This window comes from Saccopteryx bilineata, chromosome 10 (assembly GCF_036850765.1).
Source record: "Saccopteryx bilineata isolate mSacBil1 chromosome 10, mSacBil1_pri_phased_curated, whole genome shotgun sequence".
Classification (NCBI taxonomy): domain Eukaryota; kingdom Metazoa; phylum Chordata; class Mammalia; order Chiroptera; family Emballonuridae; genus Saccopteryx; species Saccopteryx bilineata.
Window position 1 is genome coordinate 46,617,178 of NC_089499.1, and position 26,037 is coordinate 46,643,214.

A 26,037-nucleotide genomic window follows, 5' to 3' on the forward strand; every position below is an offset into this window, starting at 1 on the left:
TGAGCACGGGCTCACCAGCTTGAGCATGGGATCATGGACATGACCCCATGGTTGCTGGCTTGAGTCCAAAGGTCGCTGGCTTGAAGCCCAAGGTCGCTGGCTTGAGCAAGGTGTCACTCGCTCTGCTGTAGGCTCCCCTCACCCCATCAAGAGAAAGCAATCAATGAACGACTAAGGAGCCACAACAAAGAATTGATGCTTCTCATCTCTCTCCCTTCCTGCCTGTCTGTCCCTATCTCTCTCTGTCTCTCTGTCTGACACACACAGACACACACACACACACACACACGAGTGCATGGTGAAGAAGTGCAGGAAGGGACAAAAGGAAGGGACTGCATGTGCAAAGGCACATAGTCAGAAATGGCCTGAGTGTACAAAGATTGAGGACAAGTGTACAGTGGCCAGACTGCATGTGGTAGGGAGTGACCAAAGGTGAGAGTTTAAAGCCATTGGCTTGAGGTTCTGAAGTGCAAAGGGCAGGTTCAAAGGCTGAGAGTGCCTGTTAGCAGAGGGGCCCAGAGACTCCCAGTGGGGTGCTCTCATTGCCCTTGTAGCCTTCAAAGGACAGTCCCCTGCCCTTTTCAGCCTCTATTGAAATTATCTGGGATTATGCTAGACTCTCCTCCCCCACAGCTGGAGAAGAGGAGGTGTGGATGTAACAATGTCTTTTGAGGTTGGGTTCCGTCTGCCTCCCAATTATCCCTGGGGAGGTGACTACTCAACTCTCAGTGCTTCATTCTCAAGTTGCTGCTAATCAAAGATGTCTTGGTGACAGCCATAAATTACTTCCCTTTGAATAGGCCAATTAGAGCTAATAACTAGGGGTGGGGGGGTGTACTTAGTGGCTTTGGTTCAAGGCCCTTCTTTAGATTGCAGCTCTTTAGAGTCCTGAGTTGGCATGTGCCCTGTCCCATCCCTATCTCTCTGGCCTGAAAAGAGGTTAGGTTTTGTACTTTGTATAAAAAATGTCTAGCGTTGCATAGACTCTCCTCTTCCCACAGGCTGGGAATTACATGCAAGAACTGACCTGGAATATCTGGACTTTTTTTCTCTGCCACTTGCAGTAAACCTTTTTGCTGTGTTATGCTTTCTGGGCCTCAGTTTCTCTGTTTGCAAAATGAGGAGTTTGGGGAAGTGATTTTTTTTTCCTTTTTCTTTCTTTCTTTTCTTATTTTTCTTGAATGAGAAGCGGGGAGGCAGAGAGACAGACTCCCATATACGCCTGGACCGGGAGATCCACCAGGCAAGCCCACTAGGGGGTGATGCTATGCCCATCTGGGGCTGTTACTCCATTGCTCTGCAATTGAGCATGGAGCTGTCCTCAGCCCCGGGGCCAACTTGCTCCTATTGAGGCATGGCTGCGGGAAGAGAAGAGAGAAATAGAGAGATGGGAGAGGGGGAGAGGTAGAGAAGCAGATGGTTGTTTCTCCCGTGTGCCCTGACCAGGAATCGAATCTGGGACATCCACATTCCAGGCCAATGCTCTACCACTGAGCCAACTGGCCAGGGCTGGGAAGAGATTTCTGAGGGCTGACCTATTAGTTTTCAGGATGATGTATTAGTTTTCTGTTGCTGCCATAGCAATTGATCACACATTTATTGGCGTAAAACAGCATACATTTGTATCTCAACAGTTCTTTAGGTCAGAAGTCCATTGGGCTGGGCTGGGTACTCTGCTTAGGGTCTCACAAGGCCAAAACCAAAGTGTCAGCTGGCCTGGGCTTTTATCTGGAGGCTGATGGGGAGAATCCGCTTCCAAGAACATTCAGGTTGTTGACCAATTTCAGTTCCATATGGGAATGAGGTTTCTGTTTCCCTCTTGGTTGGACAGGGGCTGGGATTTGCTCCTAAAGGCTGTCTGCATTCTTTCACAGCCTGTCCATGTGGCCTTCTCCAGCAATGATGCCTTGAGTATTTCTCACACTTTGAATCTCTGCTCCCAGCCTGAGAAGGTTTTAAGAACCTGTGTGATTAGATTGGTCCATCCAAATAATCCAGGATAATACCCCTATTATAAAGTTTATAGTCTTAAATACATTTGCAGTCTCTTTAGCCATGTAATACAAAATAGCTATAGGTCCCAGGATTAGGGTGTGGACATTTTGAGGACTATGATTCTGCCTTTGACAGACTGCCCTCTAACCCATAAAGGTTCATGTCCATTTCAAATGCAAAGTGCACTCCATCCCAAAGTCCCCAAACATCTCATCCAGGACAGCACCAACTCAACACATCTCATCAGACTCTCAACAGCTCTGAAATCTCGCATCTATCTCATCATCTAAATCATCTAATAGGGTACTGTATGGGTGAGGCTCTGGGTATCACCCATTCTAGGGCATAATTTCTCTTCATCTGTGAACCTGGAAAACCAAAGAAATAAGTTATCTGTCCCCATAATACAAGATGGGACCAGATAATAGACATTCCAGTTCAGAAAGGGAGAAAATGAAAAACTGAGTCAGATAGCATCCATAGGTAGTACACCCCTCTCCTGAAACTATGGGGAAAAACACACAGAACTAGTCCCTCAGTTCCCTCCTCACCTTGTCTCTAGGGCATTGAGAAAATACATTTGCACAGACTTGTATCAGTTGGTTAGGAGCAATAGGGATTGCATTTGAAATGTAGCAGAAAGGATTTAGGTCAGCTTTAAGAGCGATGTTTGATACGAAAAGGGTTTGCTAGCTCCAAGAAAGGAAAAGCATGTGCTTCAGCACCTCCCTTTCCCTTTCCACAACATCAGGAAGTGGGAGATGCACAGATTTGCATACTAGATCTGCCCCTTTCCAGCTGTGTGGAATTAGGGAAGTCATGTAACCCTACCGACCCTGAGTCTCCTCCCCTGTAAAGTGGAGCTGTTACTGCATGCCTCAGACTTGTGAAGATCTGGTGGGAACAGTATGTGAGAAGTGTTGTGTAGACTTGGAACTCTGCAAATGGTAGCTGCATTTGTGGTCTGGGCCCTGCTGCGCCCACTCTGAGGTTGTGGTGTACCAGGAAGTTTGGCTGCCGTGGCACCTTCTCCTTTGGAATGCCCCACTGCTAATCTGACAAGAGATATAGGATCCTATCTTGTGTGTCATAGAATGCAGGGTGATGAATATCACAATGGACAGAATTCTGGCCACAAAGGAGGAAGTCATACTGTTGGGATAGTCCAGTAGGAGGGAAGTTTGTCCAGTCCATTTTGTTTCAAAAACTATTTTTAAAATACTTTCATAAAAGGGAACAGGCACTCCAAAACTTCAGATCTGCAGGGGAAATCTAATCCTGCACCAGTGCACTCCTGTCCACCAGCCGCTCCCAGTATCTTTTTTTTTTTTTATATAAATAAATTTTTATTTTAATGGGGTGACATCAATAAATCAGGGTACATACATTCAAAGAAAACATTTCCAGGTTATCTTGTCATTTAGTTCTGTTGCATACCCATCACCCGAAGAGAGATCGTCCTCCGCCACCCTCCATCCAGTTCTGTACCCCTCCCCCTCCCCCTCTCCCTCCTTCCCTCCCCCCACCGCTCCCAGTGTCTTATGTTCTATATGTGCAAATTTGCAGGGATACCTACAGGTACACATCCCTCCCCCTACACTCGACTTTTTCTAAACATCAGGGGAAGTCTGTTGAATACACATTTCCAGTCTTTGCTTTTGTCACTTCAGACATTGTTCCCTATCAGGGATATAGATCTGCCTCCATTCTTTTTAATGACTGCAAGGAATTCCAATATTAAACCACCGATTTGATAAATATCTAGGTTCTGAAAAATGCCACAGTTAGTAATGTTATGTACACATGTGAACACGTATAAGATTATAGCTAATGTTTAAAAAACAAACAGTCCTACCATGCGAACATGATCACTAGCAGCATTGGGTTTTGCTTGGTTCTTTTCTTGTGTGAAGGTATCTAGGCTGTGTTTAATGTGGATGTAGTCACGTTACGCATAAGATTTCTTACCTTGGTTATTTTATTTAATTGCATATTATATTTGCCTATATTACTAAATAACATTCTCAATTAATAAAAATGATTTTGTGACAGTCTTGAGTTAAGCTCTGCAGTACCAAATGACTGCCCAAATACTCCAGTGTAGTGGTTGTGCCCCAAATTAATGGGAAGGGAAAATCATTCCCTTTCACTGTAAATTCAGGATGTTTGTAATATCCTGCTACATTGTAAAGAATGCTTAGGTGAACATATTTGTAATTCAAGCTTTTTCAGTGTTTAGTTTTACTGCCATAGAAGAGACAGTGGGGGGGAAGGGGTTCTGTGTTGCCAAGTACTTTGCACTAATCCCCTGGATCTGCTTTGTCGGTCCCATCTAAGACTGGAAGGGTGGCACCATCAAGGGGCAGTGAGGAATAATTGTGAAGGCTGTTCATAAAAGTGGAGACAGTGGGGGTTATAGTGGTGAAGTGCAGGATGAATGGTTGCCTCGCTGTGGGGCAAGGCTGGCATGCGTGCACTTGCAGAGCACTGGGGCCTGCTGGGTTAAACGCGGCTCTGCAACTGGTTGGTATCAAATTATGGAGGGCTGACAAGCAGAGATGGGTTGTTGTGAATAATTCAAGATTCTGAGACACAAAAAGGAGGGAGGAAGAAGATGAATAGGCTTACTTAAGGAGAAGACGGATATTTTTTTTTAGGATAAGATTTCAGAAAAGATACAGGAAAAGCCAGATACCAAAAGGCATGAGTATAGCTATTGTCCTTTCTCCCTTATGTAGCAAGGACTCAGATAGGGAGTGGGGTCCCAAGCAGTTCCTGTGGATCAGTGCCATTACCAGGCAGTGCTGACCTTACTGGTGTGCTTGAGGGGTACTAGCCCCCAGAACAGTCCAGTCACTTGAGAGTGTTTATTCCTGGGGCTTTAGAAGCCCCCCTAGTCCCACCCCACAGTGTGCTAGGATCACAAACCTTGGCTTCCTGGCATCCTTTTTCCTCAGAGAAAACTCAGACAGTTGCTAAAATCAGGTTGTTTGACTTCATCTTTGCTTGGCGCAGCCCTCGGCCTGACAGATATGTCAGTGTTCTTCCTGGAAAGGCATTGCATCTCAGGTCGCTACAACTTTCTTGAACCCAGGAAAATACAACTACAAGTCCCCATGTTAGAAATACCAAGTTGGGCCCTGGCCATTTGGCTCAGTGGTAGAGCATCAGCCCTGCGTGTGGATGTCCCAGGTTCAATTCCCAGTCAGGGCACACAGGAGAAGTGTCCATCTGCTTCTCTACCCCTCCCCTCTCGCTTTTCTCTCTCTCTCTCTTCCTCTCCTGCATGGTTCCAACAGTTTGAGCAAGTTGGCACTGGGTGCTGAGGATGGCTCCATGGCCTCGCCTTAGGCACTAAGAAGAACTCAGTTGCTGAGCAATGGAGCAGCGACCCAAATGGGCAGAGCATCACCCTCTAATGGGTTTGCTGGGTGGATCCCTGTTGGGGTGCATATGGAAATCTGTCCCTGCCTCCCCTCCTCTCACTGAATTAAAAAATAATAAAAAAGGAAATGCCAAGTTGTCCTCAAACCAACTAGTGGTGTTCCCAGCCAGTCCCTTCCATTTCCCCACAAAGAGTGCTGGGAGCTTCTCCAGTGACCTTAGACCAGGGGTCGGGAACCTTTTTGGCTGAGAGAGCCGTGAACAGCACATATTTTAAAATGTAATTCCATGAGAGCCATACAACAACCTGTGTACATTATGCATTATCCAATAAAAATTTGGTGTTGTCCCAGAGGACAGCTGTGATTGGCTCCAGCCACCCGCGACCATGAACATGAATGGTAGGAAATGAATGGATTGTAATATATGAGAATGTTTTATATTTTTAATATTAATTTTTTTATTAAAGATTTGTCTGCAAGCCAGATGCAGCCATAGGTTCCCGACCACTGCCTTAGACCCTGAGATCTCAGACAGCCCCGCCTTCACACAGCCACTCGGGATCAGCTGCTGTCTAGGGGCTGGGAACAGCTTTCCTAGGGGCCAGGCACCCAAAGAGTGACTTCCTCCCCATCACCAGAGCCACATACAGCAGGTCACACAGGCCCTACCTGGCTCCCTCTCCTCAGCCTCGCTCTTCCCAGAAGTGCCCAGAGCCCATCTCAAGGCCTTGCACTGTTGTTGACACCCACTTCTCCCAGCATCTCTCTGCTCCTCTCTCCATCCCTCAGTCAGAGTTACACTTCTTGAACCTTTGCCTGAGCTGTGCTTTGTGCCCAGCTGCTCTGTCACTCCTTCTGCAGGTTCACATCCTTCCCAAGGATACGGTTTAGCCTGTTTTAAGTACCACCTTCTCAATGAAGCTTTTGCTATATCTTCTGTAATTATTGACATCACCAGTGTCATCCAAATTTTCCCAAAAGCTTTTCCTTCTTCTCTTGCAGTTCTGGGCCTTTCTACTGCTATATGTCTAATACTGTGTGTAGCTTCCAGGAGACCCCGAACTCCTGCCTCACCAGTGTCTGGCAGGAGTCTCGCCTATTCAGTTCTGTGTATGGATGTGAATATGGGTGAATGGTGAGTAGACAGACAGATGGGTTGGTATTGGACAAGAGAGTGGATTTTCAACACTGGTCCCATTGTCCACGGTGTCATCTTGTCCAAGACAGATTGGCCCAGGGAGACCTCTGTGCTGTGCTTCCTCCCCACTATTAAAATGGAAAAGAGAATTATAGTTTTAAGAGTTGTTACCCAGACCAGATGGTGATGCAGTGGATAGAGCATTGGACTGGGACACAAAGGACCCAGGTTCGAGACCCCAAGGTTGCCAGCTTGAGCATGGGCTCACCAGCTTAAGCATAGAATTGCTGGCTTGAGCGTGGGATCATAGACATGACTCCATGGTCGCTGGCTTGAGCCCAAAGGTTGCTGGCTTTGAAGCCCAAGGTTGCTGGATTGAGCCCAAGGTCGCTGGCTTGAGCAAGGGATCACTTGCTCTGCTGTAGCCCCCTGGTCATGGCACATATGAGAAAACAGTCAATGAAAAACTAAGGAGCCACAAAGAAGAATTGATGCTTCTCATCTCTGTTCCTTCCTGTGTGTCTGTTCCTGTTTGTCCCTCTCTCTGTCTCTGTTCCTGTCACACACAGAAAAAAGGTTGTTATATTTATCAAATGAAGTCTTATGTTTCTTGTTCTTAATTTTAAAATTCTGGGAGTTGAGTACTTGATATTTCTTCAAGGGAAAGCAAATCTAAATCGAGTTGCCTTTTCTCATGTTTGACATTTTGCTTGATTTATTTTTTTCCTTTTTAGACTCTGGCTCTCCATGAAAGAGAAGGGTCCCCATCCTAGACTTAGCACAATACCTGGCACACAGCAGGGTCTCTGTAAATACTGGACAGCATGGCAGTGTGCTCAACAGCCTAGGAGCCCTTGGGATCTGTGCAACTTGGAGATTGTCCTCTCCATGTGTCAAAAGTGAGATTTGAGCTTGTGAGGAGAATGAGGCTGGTGTGCTATGCCAGATGTCCTCTGCTGTGTTCTTTCCTTTTAGCCTTGACATCTGCGGCTGGGCTTCCCCTTCACTTCCTAGATGCTCTCTTGGAGGCTAACACGGAGTCAGACCCAGCTGTAGACAGCCCTCCACCCCAGGGCTCTACAGCAGACGTTGCATGCAGAGCACCATCTGGATGCCATGCGGCACACCAGCCCTGATGGGGGGAATATGCCAGGTTCACCCCATCCCCTCTCCCACTCCTGCTGTTGACAAAGTCCCAGCCAATCCCTCCCCATCAGGAAGTGGTTTTTTGGACAGAATCTGGAGAGAATATAGGAGTCTTGGGGTCTAGAGCTGTACATGTCCAGAAAGCTTTTCCAACTTCCTCTGATCCTCACAGCAACCCTTTCGTTTGGAGAAAAGGGAGTCCCACTTGGCAGGTGGAAAAACTGAGGCTCCGAAAAGAGAAGTGGCTCACCCAGGTGTGCACACGAGGGGAGCTTGGGTTTGAACCTGCATGTCCTGACCCTTTCAGCTACAGCATTTCTTAAATCTTAATATGCCTGAACAACAAACACCCCAAGACCTATTAAAATACAGGTTTCCAAGTTCTGCACCCAGAGATTCTGATCCACAGGTCTGGAGTGTGGCCTAGAAGTCTGCATTTATAACAGAATCTCTCAGGCAACCCCAGTTCATCCTTAGAGAAAACACTCCCCTAACCATGTGGCTTTTCCTTAACTAGCTGTGTGGTTAAGTCGCCTCTCCTCCATCACAGCCATTCCAGAGGAAAAGCAGCCTTAGGACCTGGCTGACACTCCTGTGTTTGTGTAAAGTAAGGGGTAGGGGAAAGGATCCCTTCAGGGACAGCCAGTCTGGATAGGTAGGTATAGGCGGCAGTGCCTGAACAGCTTGCTTTTCAGTCAGACTTGGTTTAAAACTGTGGCTACATAGTTTAACAGTTCTGTAATTGGCATTAGTTGTTTTATATCTCTGTGCCTTCCTTTTGTTTTTTTAAGATTTCATTTATTGATTTTACAGGGGGGGGGGGTGGCGGCTGGGAATGGGAAGTATCAACTCATAGTTGCTTCTCTTTACTGTTCATTGCTTGCTTGTTGCTTGTCATATGTGCCTTGACTGGGCAAACCCGGGGTTTCAAACCGACGACCCCAGTGTTCCAGGTCGACGCTTTAGCCACTGTACCACCGCAGGACAGGCTCTGCGCCTTAGTTTTTTAACCTGTGAAATGGAGTTAATAATTCCCACTTCCTAGATTTGTTGAGAGAACTGAATTAGTGCTGTACTTGAATAAAAAGGAAACCCCATCTCTCCAAAGTAGACCACACAAAACCCTGTCGCCATGCCTCTGTTGATGCTGTGTTTTCTGTGCTGGAAAGTCTTTCCCTCCCCTCTTAACTCAATACTGCCAGCCTGGTCAGTTGCAATAGCCCACGATGGGTGTCTCATATTCCTTTCATGTGTGCAAGGGAGTCCCCCGGTCTGGGTTTTAGAGTAGCTGGGAAGGACAGGCGTTCTGTACCTCCTGGAATTTAAGAGTTAACAGAAAGTCTGCCTTAGCTCACTCAAAAAGTATATTGAAGGCCCTGGCCGGTTGGCTCAGCGGTAGAGCGTCGGCCTGGCGTGCGGGGGACCTGGGTTCGATTCTCAGCCAGGGCACATAGGAGAAGCGCCCATTTGCTTCTCCACCCCCACCCCCTCCTTCCTCTCTGTCTCTCTCTTCCCCTCCCGCAGCCAAGGCTCCATTGGAGCAAAGATGGCCTGGGCGCTGGGGATGGCTCCTTGGCCTCTGCCCCAGGCGCTAGAGTGGCTCTGGTCGTGGCAGAGCGACGCCCCTGAGGGGCAGAGCATCACCTCCTGGTGGGCAGAGCGTCACCCCTGGTGGGCGTGCCAGGTGGATCCCGGTCGGGCGCATGCGGGAGTCTGTCTGACTGTCTCTCCCCATTTCCAGCTTCAGAAAAATACAACAACAACAAAAAAAAGTATATTGAGAGCTTCTAGGTTTTCGTTTGTTTGTTTTCATTTTTCGTCACTAGTCATGTCAACAAAATGTTCTTGATGCTCCCACCCCAAGTCGTTTCCACTGTCAGGGTTCTGAAGGCAGATGGGGACTCTCCTGCAGGGAAGGCTTCCTCCAGCTGTATACTGGAGTCATCCTCAACTTGTTGACCTCGTCAACCCATAGTTTATTTTACTCTAGGAAGTTTGAATGAAAACGATGATAGTAGTCACTTTGTGATTGGAAGGGACTGTTGAGAAGGGGCTACCCCAGCCCTCACTGAAGGCTTCAGCTCTCGCTGAGACAGTACTTGAGTGTCTTCAGGGACGATACTCTGGTGTCCTTGTGCAAGGCCATGGCATCCTTACAAGTTTGATTTGTTAGTTCCTCTCCTGCTCTGAGAGGTTTCAGAAATTTCTCCAAATAAGGGAGTCTGGGTCAGGTGATGCAGTGGAATGAAGGCAGCAGGTCTCCACTTACTGAGGCTGCAATGTGAGAGAGTTTATCCAAACAGAGGCCCAGACCCTGAAGCAGGGTCACAAGGTGAGCTTTGTGTCAAAAAGGGCATAGTTGAGGGGAGCTCTGGGTGTGCTTTGTCTTATCAACTTTCCCATTTGTACAGTACCTTAATGTACTTTATAATAGGTTCTTACGGAGCTGAATGAAGGCCCCCAGTTCCTCCCTGATGAGTGGCAGAATGAATCCCAGAATTCAGAGGGGCTAAGACTGAAGTTGGTAGCCAGGGAGCCCAGGGCAGAGAGAAAGGATGAAGAGATGAGGAATTAGACTGCTTGGAGGCTGGATTTGGAGCTGGGTGTAGACACAGAAGTGAGAACCCATGCCTACCAAGCCCTGTTTAGGTAAAGGCGACTTGCTCCTCTGAAAACTCTTCTATAGTTTATGAGACTTCCAGCTTGCTGCATGTAAGACTTTTCTCCTGAATCACTCACTAGGGGTTTCGTTATAAACGTAGATTCCTAGGCCATGCCCCAGACCCTATTTTCATTTAGCCTGGTTGCATAATCTGATCTTCAGGTAGAAGAAAATGTTTCAGCTAGTTTGGGGACTCAAGGTATCCTCCGTGGGGGTGCTGAAAGATGGGATGCATGAGGGTGGTGCTGAGGGGGGAGGGTGCCTGCCGACCACGGTTCTGTTTTCCAGCTCCTTTCCTCAGTTCCAGCACTTTTCTTCCATCCCAAGCCAGAATGGCCTATGTGATGGGTGGTTTTCCCAGCCTTCCATTGTTGTAGTCTGTCCTGGGTGTGTGGGGAGCAGGCTCTGCCAGATGGTGTTGCAGCCAAACTCTCAGAACTCATATTTCAAAGCAATTACTGACCCCAAAAAGCAGACTTAGCTGCATAGCTCATAAATACTCCCAGATATCAGGCCACAGGTCCCCAAAACTGCTCAGACGGCACCAGTTACCTGACACGCTGTACTGGTTGCTCAGCCTCTTCGGTCCTCAGTTTCTTCTCTCTTAGTCGGAAGTAATGACTCCTATCTTATAGGTTTGTAGGGAGTATCTACCGAGATGAAATATGTGGAGGTGTCTGTAGACTGTCAAGTGCTGTGCGGACCTTAGCTGGGCAGTAAGGGAATCCTGTAAGGAGTCCCATTCTTAGAGCCTAAAGTTTTCAGAAAAATCAAAGGAGGCTAAACTTTGGAATCACTCCCCTAGAGGCAGCATATATAGTTTCTTTGGAGTCAGATGAGATCCAGTCCTGACTTCAACACTTCACAAGCCTTAGTTCTATCACCGGTGACATGGGATGATAATACCCCATCCGAAGACCTGTCATGAGGAGTAAATGAGATGGTGTAGGTAGGTACTTGGCTGGGGTTTGGTATACCGGAAAGTCTTGGTGTAGCTATATATTAACACTATGTTGTGAAAGAATTTCAGAGTTCACTGTTAAAGATAAAATTTTTGTGATGATTTGTTTGGGAATGCTGGCCCCTACCTTGAACACCTAACCTATTGACTTGCTTTCTTCCTCCTCACTGTCTCACTCGGTCTCCCAATGACCTGTGAGGTAGGTAGGGAGAGCAGGGATTTTCATCGCCTTTTTATAGATGAGGAAACTGAGGCACAGAAGGGAAGTGGTTTTGCCACAGGAATCTCCTGACTCCCAGAACAGCCCTTCTAAGTCTGAACCATTTTGAGGTTTTAAATCCAACCCCAAAATTTACCCCTAGTGGGCTGTCGCCTGGAGCCCTGGGTCTGTCCTGAATGGAGTTTTCAGTAAACGTGTAAAACAGCAATAACATAGCTACTATGTTAAAGTCACTGTTTAAGATACCTTTTATATATGTCAACCCACTAAATCCTCATAAGAATCCAATGAAAATCTGTACTGTGACTCTCCTCACTTACCCTGATGAGCAAACAGAAGCTGAGGAAACTTGCCCCAGGTTGACTAGCTGGGAAGTGTCAGGGAACCAGATTTTGGAAACGGGCAGACTGCCTCCAGGTTCTGTGCTGCTAATCAGTGTTTCCACTTCAAGGACTTAGCATGTGGCAATCCCTGTGGAAGGTGCTGGGGTACAGAGGTGAGCAGGGCATGACCTATGTTTTCTGCAGACTTGCCTTGCAGGCTGGGGCAAACCTCTTTCCCCCACACCTTTTCCCCTTTGTCGTGGGAGCTTAAGACTGTCCAGCTCTAGCAAAGCGTGGCTTTTCTCTGGGTCCCAGGGAAGGTCTGTAGTGTGGAGTGGCCAGCTCAAGCCCCAGCCAGCCATTGTGTGATGGGCTCACAGGGAGGCTGGGTGGGGCCCCTGAACTGCCCGTCTTTCCTCAGGGAGGAAGTGTCCATGTTTACAGGAAATGCAGGACAAGGCCTGAGAGGTGGTTGGAGGAGGGGCAGCCTGCCTCCAGGAACCCTGAAGCTGTGTCTGAGCCCTCATGGGGCTGAGGCAGGTGCCCCTTTTCTCACGCCAAGGATGAGGCTTTTTGTTAGTGTTGAAGGGGAAAGGTCTCACTTTCTAGGCACCCCTTTTTCTCCCCTCGCCTCTTCCCCCCAACACTGCCACACCCTGTGGGCCTCCAAAGCCCCAGGCCAGCTATGGACGGCTCCTGGGAGCAGTGAAAAGAGCACTGAGTTCAGGGTAACAGAGCTACCTCCATTCCTTCCCGCTCTGGACCTCAATTTCCCAACCTGTTAAATGAGAGACTTGCTGCAACCCTAACAAACGCACAGCGGAGCTCGCTGCCCTCCTGGAACCCACAGCCCCGCTGTGAGGACAAGATAGGAAAAGAACAGGCCGGTCCCATTCAGCCTGTGACCGGGAGTACTGGTTGACCTCACAGAAATTCCTTAAGAAGAATGTGTAAATTGAAATTTTAAAAAATGGGTCCTGTGTTGATTATACTGGGAGTATGGGTTATTTTTTAAAGCCTGAATAAGAATTGGAAAGGAAACTAACATCACTGAGTTCATGCCAGGTGTCAGGCACTGTTGTCATTGCTTATATATGTCCCAAATCACCCGTTAAGAGACAAGGATTATATTTGGGGATAGAAGAACTGAATTTAAGTCTTGGAACTGCCACTTGCTAGTTGGGTCACCCTCAGCAAATCCTCTATCTTCTCAGAGCCTCAGCTTTCCCGTGTGTGAAGTGAGGATACTGGTTTGTGGTTTTCTGTATACCGTCACCTTCATCCCACAGTTTTGTCACCAGCACTTCAGACCGTGGCCAGCCTCCTGTGGTCTCCCAGCTGCCAGCTTGTCTCCTTCCCTTTGCTGTTCCCTGGTGGCCAGGAAGGACTCCCCGGGGAGCACAACAGGCCGAGCCCTTCCCTGGGGTAAAACCTGTCGCTGCTCCTTAGTGCCTCTGGGCTACACGCTCCAGTTCCTTAGCCTGGCATTGAGATGCTGGCTGCCTCACCAGCCTCTCCTCCCAACCCTCCTTACCACATAGTGGATGGCTGTGGCTCCCGCATCCACGCCCTGACATTTCTCCCCTCTGTGCCTTTGTGTAAGCTTCCCTGAAATACTCTCCCTTGCCACTCTTTTCTTTGTCCCCTACTCAACCTTCAAACTCGGCTGAGGTCTCAGCCGGGGCCAGAACCCTCCTCTGTTCCCTCCCGCACAACACATAGTCTTAGGCTCCTCTTTCTGTGCTGCTTCCATGAAGTACTCACCACCCTGTCTCCTGTCTGTCTGTCTGTATCCCCACTAGGCCATGAATGCCTCAGGGACAGATAAGGGGTATCTCCTTCACTCCTGTGTCCCCAGCACCACGCATGGGGTAGACGGTGAGCAAACATGGAGTATGTCCGATGAGACAGTGCACACAGCAGATGCTCTGTCTGCTGTGAATTGCTATGCCTGGGCTGGGTAGGACAGAGCTGATGTGAGTACATCTCAATCCATGGCTGTTCATGGATGCACACAGGGGCCTGGCTGGAGGTGCTCCCCTGTGAGTCAGTTAAAACCAGAAAGTATTAATTGAGTACCTGCTATGTGCCTAGTTTAACAGGGTGGGCTGCCAGGAAGGAGCTCTAGTTTGGTGAGGGAGAGAAAACCTGTCAAAAGCTAAGATCAACTGATGAGGGGTATTATGGGTACAGGAGAATACAGAGGGGAACAGAGCCTCTGCAAGAAGGTGTGGCTGGGCAGGGGCAGATTCTGAAGTTTATTTAACTTGGGGTGGTCTCTTTTAAAAAAAGGATATACAATTAAGAATATGAGATAATTTGGAGAGCCTTGAAAGAGACCCATATAGGTGTGAAACTTAAGCCTTACTACCTTCCAGGTAGACCTGCCTTAGTAGTCAGAGAAGGCTTCCTGGAGTAGGCGGTGAGGTTGGTGCTGGGTCTGGAGAGGAGAATCCATCATCCAGGGCATACTGGGTCCTGGCCGGATTGAGGGTGTCAGGTCAGCAGACAAGTCCCAGGCATCTGTTCTCGGCTGGCAGCCCCTGCCCTCGAGAAGCAGGTTGGATTTATAGGATCTTAAAGGCCTTTGGCAAAGGGGAGCTTTTTTCTGAAAATGTTTCTTCCCCATTTGGGATCAAGGAGGTAGATGGCGTTCAACAAGACAGCAGGATGAGCCATGTGACAAGAGTGGATGGGTGTTGTTACGTGTCTGGGTCTAGGTATGTTGCCCTTGCCTCATCCATCACCTTCCCTTCTGGATCTGAGCCTTACTGTGTTCATCTCTGTCTGGCTCTGTGTGATTGATTTCCTCTGTGTCCCCATCCAGTCATCTCACTCTGGGTACATGTGACTCATATGTTCATGCATGTGAGAACAGCCTCAGCCCTACTGCCCTCCTGTGCCAGTTGCACGGTGGACATGTCTGCGTCCTGGCACCTCTGGCACATTTCCAGGTCTGTCTCCCGGCACAGAGTAGGCAGCAGTGAACCAGATGAATGAACATGTCTAATGAGTAGGTCTACCTGCAAGTCATCTGTTAATGGTTCTGTCTTGGGGAAGTTGACGGAAGGGGAATAGCAGAGTGGACCTTGGGCAAGTTGTTTAACTTCACAAAGCCTCAGTTTTCCTAGAGGAAAAATGGGGATGATAATGGTGGTTGTCCTACTAAGTGCATCCATAAGATGCACTCAGCTCAGTGCTCAGTAAACATTAGCTGCCGTTGCTGGTGGAAGCAGTGTAGACGTGGCTCTGTAGGATAGGCTGTGAAGCCAGAGTCCCTGTGTTCAGACCCCGGCTCTGCACTTACCCTGCCAGCGCCGGTTTCTCCATCTATAAAATGGGCCTGTTACCATTTACAGGATACAGTGGTTGCAGAGAATTCGTAAGGCATCTGGCATGTAGTAAACACTCCCAAATCTCCAGCTTCTGCTTCTGTTATTGCTGCTGCTGCTGCTGCTGCTACTGTTATTGGCTGGCTGAGTCCCTGTGGAAGGGAAGGGTGGGAAAGGGGACTACTTTTCAGATACCACACACAGAAACCACAGTCCCTCTTGCAGCTCCTGGCACCTCAGGTGTGGTATGTGGTTATGAAAGTATAGTGCCCTTTGCGATTCTAGCCACAGCACCCTCTCCAGCTGCTCCAGGTGGCTGCAGTGGCTCCCCTGCCCCTCCCACCTCCCCTGTGGCCTGAATCCCAGAGCAGAGACAACAGGAGGGAGATATGTTTGAGTTTCTGAGTTTCACCCTGTTTTAGGCTGGGTGCTCAGGACCAACAGCTGTGGAGCCCATCTTGCAGATGAGGAAACTGAAGCCCAGAGAGAGGAAGGGGTCCACCCAGTGTCACACAGCAAGCTCATGGCAGAAGTGGGACTAGAACCTATGTCTGTAAGATCTTGAGCTCTGACCAATTAATTCAGCCCTGGCCTTTAGCTCATACTGATTGTAGCATATAAAACTGCCAGTTACTGTGTTGAACAATCCATCTGCCTTGTTCATACACATCGTCTCATAAACCCTGGGAAGGTAGGTGCAATTATCATCTCCATTTTACAGATGAGGAAACTGAGGCACGGAGGATAAGCAACTGACCTAGGTTCATTGGGCTTTACAAAGGCAAAACCGGGTCCTGATCTCAGGAGGTGGAATTACAACACCTCGTGCCTTCTATCATTAGCCTCTTCTGTGGTCCCAGAAAAGGCCCAAATGCTAGGGTCAGTGTGCTAACAGTGTAGCCTTTGTTAAGGGCCAGAAATGCAGGACCCTTTTTCTGTTGCCTGCATCATACCCTGAGTTGTACAGTTATTGTTTTTCAAAGCTAGAACCTTAGAGATCACTGCACTGGTGGGTTGAGGGCTCTAGCTTATGGTTTAAAACAATTTTTAAAATTGAATTTAGAGAGAGAGAGAAACCATTGATTTGTTGTTCCTGCAATTCATGGTTGATTCCTGTGTAGGCCCTGACCAGGGGTCGAATCCACAACTTTGGCAAATCGGGATGATGCTCTAACCAACTGAGCTACCCAGCCAGAGTCGCGTATGATTTTTCTCATATGTTATCTCTTTATATAATCCTATCATTTTATGAGGCTTCTACAGATCTTTTAATCACAATAAATTTCCCCCTGGACCTCTGAACTTTAATTGATTATTTGAAAAGAAAGTATTCATTGTCACAGTTGTATTTCACTTTGGCTAGGAAAAACAGTAGTGTTTGCTTGGGGTAGGAGCAGGCTGAGCTGGAATCAAGGAAAACAAAATTCTTTGAAAATCTCTGTTCTTCAAGCTAGCTAAGATGGCTAAAATTAAAAAGATAGACAATAATACGTGTTGGTGAGGATGTGGGGAAATTGGAACCCTCAGCACTACTGGTGGGAATATGAAATGGTGCAGCCACGGTGAAAAATAGTCTGCTGGTTCCTCAAAATGTTAAACACAGAGTTATCATATAATCCAACAATTCTGCTTCTTGATATTTCTCAAGAGAAATGAAAACATATGTATGCACAAAAAACTTGTACACACATGTTTGTAACATTATTCATTAGTCAAAAAGTGGAACTAGTTCAAATGTTTATCAACAGATAAATAGATAAACAAAATGTGGGTATGGCACACAGTGGAATATTACTCAGCTATAAAAAGAAATAAAGTCCTGATACATGGATGAGCCTTGAAAACATGCTGAGTGAAAAATCCAGGCATAAAATGTCATATATTGTGTGATTTCACGGATATTAAATGTACAGAATAAGTCAATCCGTAGGGACAGCAGACTGGTAGTTGCTAGGGAATGTGGGGACGGAGGAATACAATAGACTGCCACAGGGTGTGGGTCTTTTCCATGGTGATGAAAATGTTCTAAAATTAGTAATGATGGTTGCACAACTCTGTGAATATACTAAAAGGCACTGAGTTGTACATTTTAAAAGGATACATTTTATGGTATGTGAATTACATCTCAATGAAGCTGTTAAAACAAAACAAATCTCTATAAAACCATTGACACCGTGTTTTAAGAGGAAGGGCGGGGATGTCACAGGTCAGAGAGCAAGGATGTACTTATGTTTTTACTTAGTGAAAAATGGAAATTGAGTTTTTTTAAAAGCCTGTCCTTCAGTCCTGTTTCTGGGAACCATTACAGCTGCTCTCCCTTGGCTGACCCTGGGTGCAGGTTGTATTCACTCCAAGAGGAATGGAGCAGAGCTTCACTCTAGAAGTGAGGAGGCTCCTGGCAGGCCTCCATGCTGTTGGGTGCATGCAGTCTGGTCTCAATACATGGTTTCACATCTCTTGAGTGCTTTGTTTCTCCATCTCCATTTCAGAGATGTGCAAACTGAGGCCCACCAGGATAGTCCTATAACCTAGATCAGAGGTCGGGAAACTTTTTGGCTGAGAGAGCCATGAACACCACATATTTTAAAATGTAATTCCGTGAGAGCCATACAATGACCTGTGAACATTACGCATTATCCAATAAAAATTTGGTGTTGTCCTGGAGGACAGCTGTGATTGGCTCCAGCCACCCTCAACCATGAACACAAGTGGTAGGAAATGAATGGATTGTAATATATGAGACTGTTTTATATTTTTAACATTATTATTTTTTTTTTATTAAAGATTTATCTGCGAGCCAGATGCAGCCATCAAAAGAGCCACATCTGGCTCACGAGTCATAGGTTCCCGACCCCTGGCCTAGATCATGTAGTACGTTAGAGGTGAATCTAGGACTCCCTGGTATTAGACCCCTGTTCTCAGGAAGATTAAGGTCGGTTGAGGTGCCAGGCGCAGAAGAAAATATTGGGCCCCTTAAAAAAAAGAGAGAGGCAGGGAAAATAAAAATACCTGTTAACCATATTTTTAATGAAGGAGAAAATATTATGTACTATTAATGTTAAAATTGAGCATATGGCCTGACCTGTGGTGGCGCAGTGGATAAAATGTTAACCTGGAAATGCTGAGGTTGCCGGTTCGAAACCCTGGGCTTGCCTGGTCAAGGCACATATGGGAGTTGATGCTTCCAGCTCCTCCCCCCTTCTCTCTCCTTGTTTCTCTCTTGTCTCTCTCTCTCCTCTCTAAAAATAAATAAATAAATAAATAAATAAATAAATTTTAAAAAAGAGATACTTTAAAAAAAAATTGAACATATGAAACCAAACTTGGTGTCATTAGAAAAAAGTGTAAAGTTGGGGTTTTGCGGGGCCCTTCAGAAGTTGGATCCCAGGGCGTGTGCTTGGTACACCCACCATTAAATCTGCCTCTATCTGTTCTCTTTGGCTCTTTCTACTGTATCAAATTGAAGGTTCCAGTTACAGTGCAGAGAGCTGTTTCTGTGAAAATCGCAATGCCTCTTTGAGAGAGGGGAGCGTGGATGGGTCAGTTTTGAGTGACAAGGAAGTATCAGGATAGAAGGTGCCTGCTGTGGCAGGCCTAGAGGGATCATCTGAGTGAGCTCTGTAAGTGCTCAGGGACTTGGAGGGTCTGGGGAGTAGACAAGAGGCCGGACTGAATGGTGAGGGTTTGGAAATCCCTGATTGAGCACCCAGCCCTCCCCTCCTTCCACTTCCAATCTCTTCCAGCTGCTCTGCTAATTAGGATAGTCATATTTGCCAAATCAGTCATCCTGTCTCCTCCATCTCAAACTTTCCAGCTCCCAGAAAGCTCAGCCCTGAAGCCCCTGCCCCTCCCCGCAGAGCTGGCAAGCTTTAGGACGGTCCCAGGCTCTCTCGGAGGAGCCAGAGGATGTTGCATCTGCGATCTGGCCTCCTTCGCACATATCATAGCACCAGCGAGGACAGAGTTTGGGGCCAAGGGCCTGCTGAGAGATTCCTAGTGGGGAAAGTGTTCCCTGTTTTATGAGTTTTTAAGCCCTTTTGGCTGTGCTGGGGGTTATGACTCCCAGTAAGTGTCACATAGGACAGGATTTAACGGGCAAAGTTGGACAGCCCTGGCCAGCTTACAAAGTGCTCATCTCCCCACGTGGATGCACATGTCCTTTTATGACTCTAGGCTGGAAAGGACTGTGCTCATTTGAAGGGTCATTTAAGGTAATGAGCTCTGGGCAGCTTTAATTTATGCTCCCTTTAAAGCACAAGTTGACCCAAAGGATGGACACAGCTCCCTGGAGACTAGTCAGGGAGTTTAGAACTTGGGCCTTGTGCAGGCTCTTCTGGACTGGCCAGAAGGGACCTACTCCATGCCAGGAGTGGCCGCTTTCATCACTGTGTTCTCATTTAATCCTACAATGAACCTACGTAGTCATCCCCACTTTACAGATAAGAAGTAGAAAGGTTGGGTGACTTATCTAAGCTCAAACAGTGACTCTTCTATCTAGAGGCACCTTTGTCTGTAAACATATAGTACTGACCACCTGATTCTTTTGCCTCTTTTCCCTGGCATATTTCATGACACCTGATTTACCAATTTAAAAATTAAAAAAAAAATAGGCATAGAAAGGTTAAGTAACTTGCTTAAAGTAAAACTGGAATTTTTTTTTTTTTTAGTGAAGTGAGAGGCAGGGAGGCAGAGAGACAGACCCCCACATGCGCACCCCGGCCAGATCCATCCGGCAAGGTCCCTACCTGGTGACGCCCTGCCCATCTGGGGCCGCTGCTCCATTGCTCAGCAACCAAGCCATCTCAGAGCCTGAGGTGAGGCCATAGAGCCATCTTCAGCACCTGGGGCCAACTTGCTTAAATTATTTGAGCCATGGCTGCAGGAGGGGAGGAGAGAGAGAGAGAGAGAGAGAGAGAGAGAGAGAGAGAGAGAAGAAGAAGAAGAAGAAGAAGAAGAAGAAGAAGGAGGAGGAGGAGGAGGAGGAGGAGGGAGGAGGAAGGGTGGAGAAGCAGACGGTCGCTTCTCCTGTGTGCCCTGGAGGAGGAGGAGGAGGAGGAGGAGGAGGAGGAGGAGGAGGGGGGGGGGAGGGTGGAGAAGCAGACGGTCGCTTCTCCTGTGTGCCGAGGAGGAGAAGGAGGAGGAGGAGGAGGGGGAGGGGGAGGGGGAGGGGGAGGGGGAGGAGGAGGAGGAGGAGGAGGGGGGGGAGGAGGGGGGGGGAGAAGCTGACGGTCGCTTCTCCTGTGTGCCCTGGCCAGGAATTAAACCTGGAACTTCCACAAGCTGGGCCGACGCTCTACCACTGAGCTAACCAGCCAGGGCCAGAACTGGAATTCAAACCAACCAGTCCAACCTCTGAGTCCACCTAACCAGTAGTTTGCACTGTACTTTCTTTGAGGCCAGAGAGAGTACTTTAGTTATCTTTGATTCCTCCATGTGTTAGCTCCTTGAAGTAGGTGCTAATTTATATTTGTTGAATAAATGAGTGAGGAAATGGGTGGATAGAAGGATGGATGACTGGATGGCTGAATAGGAAAGGGGGTAGATGGAAGGATGGCTGGGTGGTGGGTGGATGCATGAATAGATGGCTAAGTGGATGCGTAGTTGATAGACAGATGAGTGGGCGGGTAGAAGGAAGAGTATATAGATGGGTTGATGGTTGGGTGAGAAGGCTTTCTCATGTTTAACTACATTGGTAAGTTCACAGAAGCTATCTGGAGACAACACCTCACTTAGTTATGATTATAATGGGTGTTTTAACTAGAGAGGCCATAGAACAAAGACAATGTCTATTTGTTCTCCACCAGTACCTACAGTAAAAGCCTGGAACATGGAAGGCTCCTAGTAGGTATTTTTTGAATGGCTGGAAAACCAAACAGACAAGCATCAGATAGCCACAAATATAAAGCTTTCAGACTTCCTTAGACCATAATGTGCAAAGGATCCATCTCAGAGTCGTTTATTGACAGGCTGGGGAGATGGATGTGATGTGTGAAGGTTCCCAGTCAGTTTCTTCAAGGGAAGAAGTGGTTACTCACCCAGTTCACAAGTTCTGTCATGGTCTGCAGAGCATTTGGACAGAAGGTGTTAAGAAAACATTTCTCAGAAGTGTTTTCTTCCCCGGTGTCTGAAGCTTAGCCTGGTAGCAACTATCAGGGGTCTGAAGGAGCAGCTCTGTTGACAATTGGGGTCTTAGAATCAGAATGTTTTGGTTTGCTTATTTCACTAATGACTAATGACTTCTGTCCAAGATAAGGTCTGTCACTACAACTTTCATTGAGTCTCCAGAGACATTGGATGATACTTGCTCTTTTTTATTGTGAAAGCATTTTTTTTTAATAGAGATACAGGGAGTTGGGACTACAGACAGGGACAGACAGACAGGAAGGGAGAGAGATGAGATGCACTGATTCTTTGTTGCGGCATCTTAGCTGTTCATTGAGTACTTTCTCATATGTGCCTCCAGCAGAGCGAGTAACCCCTTGCCCAAGCCAGTGACCTTGGACTCAAGCCAGTGACTTTGGGTTCAAGCCAGCAACCATGGGGTCATGTCTATGATCCCATGCTCAAAACAACATCCCCATGCTCAAGCTGGCGAGCCCATGCTCAAGCCAGCAACCTTGGGGGTTTCAAACCTGAGTCCTCACCACCCCAGGCTGATGCTCTATCCACTGCGCCACTGTCTGGTCAGGCTGTGAAAGCATATTTTTAATGGCAATTTATCCTCATTTGTTGTGCCCACAGTGAAATAAAAAAGCCAGAAATATCATCAGAGCATCCAAACCATTGTCTCTTGACTTCTGTTCTAGTGATCTTTTGAGAAAACAGAAGTCACAGGAAGAAGTAGCATGAAAAGAACATGGGCCCTTGCCTGCCCTGTGGTGGCGCAGTGGATAAATGTCAACCTGGAACACTGAGGTCACCAGTTTGAAACCCTGGCCTTGCCTGGTCAAGGCACATATGGGAGTTGATGCTTCCTGCTCCTCCCTCCCTTCACTCTCTCTCTTCTCTCCCTCTACTCTCTAAAATGAATAAATTTTTTAAAAATCTTAAAATAAATTTGCCTGACCAGGCGGTGGCACAGTGGATAGAACGTTGGACTGGGATGCGGAGAACCCAGATTCAAAACCCCAAGGTCGCCAGGTTTGAGCAAAGCTCACCAGCTTGAACCCAAGGTCACTGGCTCGAACAAGGGGTCACTCGGTCTGCTGAAGGCCCACGGTCAAGGCACATATGAGAAAGCAATCAATGAACAACTAAGGTGTTGGAACGAAAAACGAATGATTGATGCTTCTCATCTCTCTCTGTTCCTGTCTGTCTGTCCCTATCTATCCCTCTCTCTGACTCTCTCTGTCCCTGTAAAAAAAAAAAAAATTTTTTTTTAAAGAAAAAAATAAAAGAACATGGGCCACATCTCTAGCTAAAGCTGTGGTTGGATTGGAGACAGATGGTTGGTGGGTCAGAGGCCACTGGGTTTATCCCTGTGAGGCCAGGGCATCTCCAGTGGTGAGCAAGATCATTTGAGTCAAATGTTATAGATTAATAATTATATGGTTTATTTTAGAGTTAGAATAACACACAGGGTGACTTTATGGGTATTATCACTTAGGGTGAGACCAGAGTAATAACACATGTTAAAAAGGAGTTGACTGTAAGACAATAGTAGATAAATAATAGAATAGCTGTCACAGCTAGGACTGGTTGGTTAATGAAGAGAGCTGGTTAACATTTTTAATCCATTGAATCCCCCCAGCAGCTCAATGAATTAGGCACTGCTGAGGCACATGGCCAAAAAATGGCCAGGCCAGAATTTGAACCCAGTCTCACATGGGAGTGTGAGCTCTCATCTATGCACTCCATTACCTCCTTTGTTTTTTTTCTGAAGTGAGAAGTGGGGAGGCAAAGAGACAGACTCCCACAAAGTAGCCAACCAGGATCCACCCAGCAAGCCCACTAGGGGGTGATGCTCTGCCCATCTGGGGCCATTGCCCCATTGCAGCTGAAGCCATTCTAGTGCCTGAGGCGGAGGCCATGGAGCCATCCTCAGTGCCTGGGCCAACTTTGCTCTAATGGAGCCTTGGCTGCGGGAGAGGAAGAAAGAGATAGAGAAAAAGGAGAAGGGGAAGGGTGGAGAAGCAGATGGGCGCTTCTTCTGTGTGTCCTGATCAGGAATCAAACCTGGGATATCCACATGCCGGGCCAACACTCTGCCACTGAGCCAACCAGCCAGGGCTCCACTGCCTCTTAAAAATAAAATAATAGCACAAATAACAGAGACAAAACCCCCTTTGCCCTTACAACCCGAAACCCACCTCCATACTGCAGCATATTGAGGGAACCAGAGTGAGCCTCTGTTTCCATGTCTATAAAATGGGATAGAGCAGAGAGAGAGGCCTCTTCATAGACAACATGTGTTGGCCTGGATTTGCCATTTGACCTTGACCCAGCTCCTCCCCTCCTGGGGTTTTGGCTTCCATGAGCTCTCTCCTCAGTATCACCTACAGCTTGGCTCAGCTCCATGGAATCCAATCCTCTGCTTGGTTTGAGGCAGAGCCCCCAAGTTCCATGATGCCTGGTAGTATCTGATGTTGGGCAAACTTTACAGCAAGCATCAGGGCCCAAGGAAACCCACCTTCCCGTGTCCCAAGTTGAGCAGACTCTTGCCTAACAGGCTGACTTACTGAAGTTGAATTCCAACAGCACTGGAATATCCCTGAGCAATTTAAACGAAAGGGTGACACAATCAGATTGGGGTTTGACAAGTTCCCTCTGGCCACTGGGTGGAGAACAGATTGGAGGGCAGCCAGGGTAGGACAGGAAAGAACAGGAAAGCAGCTGTTACAGATGTCCAGGCAGCAGATGGGTCGGACAGAGGCTGTAACAGAAATGCAAACAGAGGTGCGAGGTATTTAAAAGTAAATCTGGGAAGGGTTTAATGCTTAAGTAGTGGCTGGGTATGCAAAGAGATGCTCAGATTTCTGGCTTGCTGCTTGGGAGGATAGTGACACCATTACCCTGTGGGAAGCTTGGCTGGGAATCCTTTCCTCCTTTACAGTACATTCTAAGGAAGGCCTGGCATATGCCTTCTTTTTCTTGAGGAGGAAGAGGAGGAATGGTCCAGGGGCAGAGTTAACTGCTCCATACCTCACCATTACTGGTTCTCCTCCATTGGATATCACGGGCTCCTGATGGGGCCTAATGTAGGCACTCCTCGTAGGGGGAAAGCAGGGTCCACTCCCTGTCTGCTGGACACGTGGTTTGCAAATTGATGCGGGCAGCTCTTGAGGGACAGGAGCCAGGGCTCAGTGAGGTCAGTTAATGCAGTCGCTTTCCTGAACATGGTTCTGAGCTTGCTGAACAATGCAATGTGCCTGGCCTTCAGGCTGGGGACAGTTCCTTAGTGGAGAGAACTGGTGGCCCCGACAGTGAAGGAGGCATAGAGTGGTCCTAGGAGGGCTCTCTGGCCTTTGTACACCTTGGTGATATATAACTTGTTGCAAAATATATTGTTTATTCTCATAGTTTGAAAGAAAAAGCCAACAAAGTAATTTTTGAAAAGGGAGAAAAAAGGTCTGACCAGTAGAGTAGCCAGTGGGATAGTAAAGTGGATCTTGCCTTAGACTAAGGTTCAAGGTCAAGGCTCAGCCTGGACCAGAACGCATTTTTGGCCTCTGCACACAAGTGCACAGCTACAGTACCCCCCACACATATATTAAGTCAGGAGATGCCCAGACAGGAACAGGCTGCACCATCACAGGCTACCTTGTCCTTGAGCTCTCTGGCCTCATGGCCCCTGTGTGAACTAGGGGATGGATGCTCATCCTGCTCTTGTGTCTTGGGCTGCAGGTTGTTGTGGAGATGGTTATTCATGATCCTGTCTCCTGTGCTAGTTGACAAGGAACTCCAGGACAGGCCCTTAGTTCAAACGTAGCCTGAGACTCAGTTTCCCCCTCCTGAACAGGGACCAGAAAAGGCAGTGTTCCTGACTGCATAAGGCTAGGACTAGAGTCGTCCCGGCCAATCCAGCAAGTGGATGCTCCCTTCTTCTATTCCTCATCCATCCATCCTTCCCTCCATCATTCCAGCATCTATCTCATGCTTGCATTCCTAGAGGGCAGGAATAAGTATGTGATAAAATTTTAATATGACCAAGTGCCTGGATTTTGAGTATGAAGAGAAGTTTTGTGAGAAGTCTTGGACCACATTGCTAAAGGCAGGAAGGAGCCATTGAAGGTTTTTGAGCAGGAGAGAGGCATGGCTCGATCTCTACTGTAGAACAATCACTCTGCTGTGTGGAGAGGGATGCCAGGAACAGGGATCAAGGCAAGGAGGCTATTGTGGGGCCAGAGGCTCCTCTGTGGGGATGGTTTGGAAGTCAGAGAAAAGAGAATTCTTCTGCTTCAGGTTAGTCTGTGCCACATGCCAAGATCTTTGCTGCCTCAGTGCCTTTCAGTATACTGCTTTCCCTGCCTGGAACACCAGCGTGGCTGGAGCGGGGGCAGGTAAGGAGGTTTGTATCTGGGTCTTACTTACACTTTTGGGTCCCCATGGAGGGCACAAGGCTCTGCACACAGAGCGCTTGTTAAGAGGGCCCCTGGCCTAATAACTTTGCCTTTGCTGGACACAGCGTTTAACCCTCTTTTCTCCTCTGCTCTGACCCCAGTGCCTACACAGAACCCTACAAGATCTGTCCCATCTCGGCAGTGGCCCCCAAGGAGGACCTCATATCGGATGAAGAGCAGGGGAGCTCAGAGGAGGAAGACAGTGCTCCAAGAGACCCCACCCTCACCCACAAGGTAGGGTGTCCCACCCAGGGTAAGGGGCCTCTGGGATATGGGGGGTCAGAAATGCAAAGGTGAAGAGGAAATGGCAAAGGA

At 47.6% G+C, this 26,037-nt stretch overlaps 1 protein-coding gene across 1 annotated transcript in view; it reads left to right on the plus strand.

Moving 5' to 3' along the window:
- FGD5 (FYVE, RhoGEF and PH domain containing 5) overlaps window positions 1-26,037 on the plus strand; it is a 137,037-nt gene that overhangs the window by 33,965 nt on the left and 77,035 nt on the right. Inside the window, exon 3 of the mRNA XM_066245645.1 lies at window positions 25,824-25,956. Coding sequence (XP_066101742.1) covers window positions 25,824-25,956 — 133 coding nt within the window. The remainder of the gene's footprint in view (window positions 1-25,823; window positions 25,957-26,037) is intronic.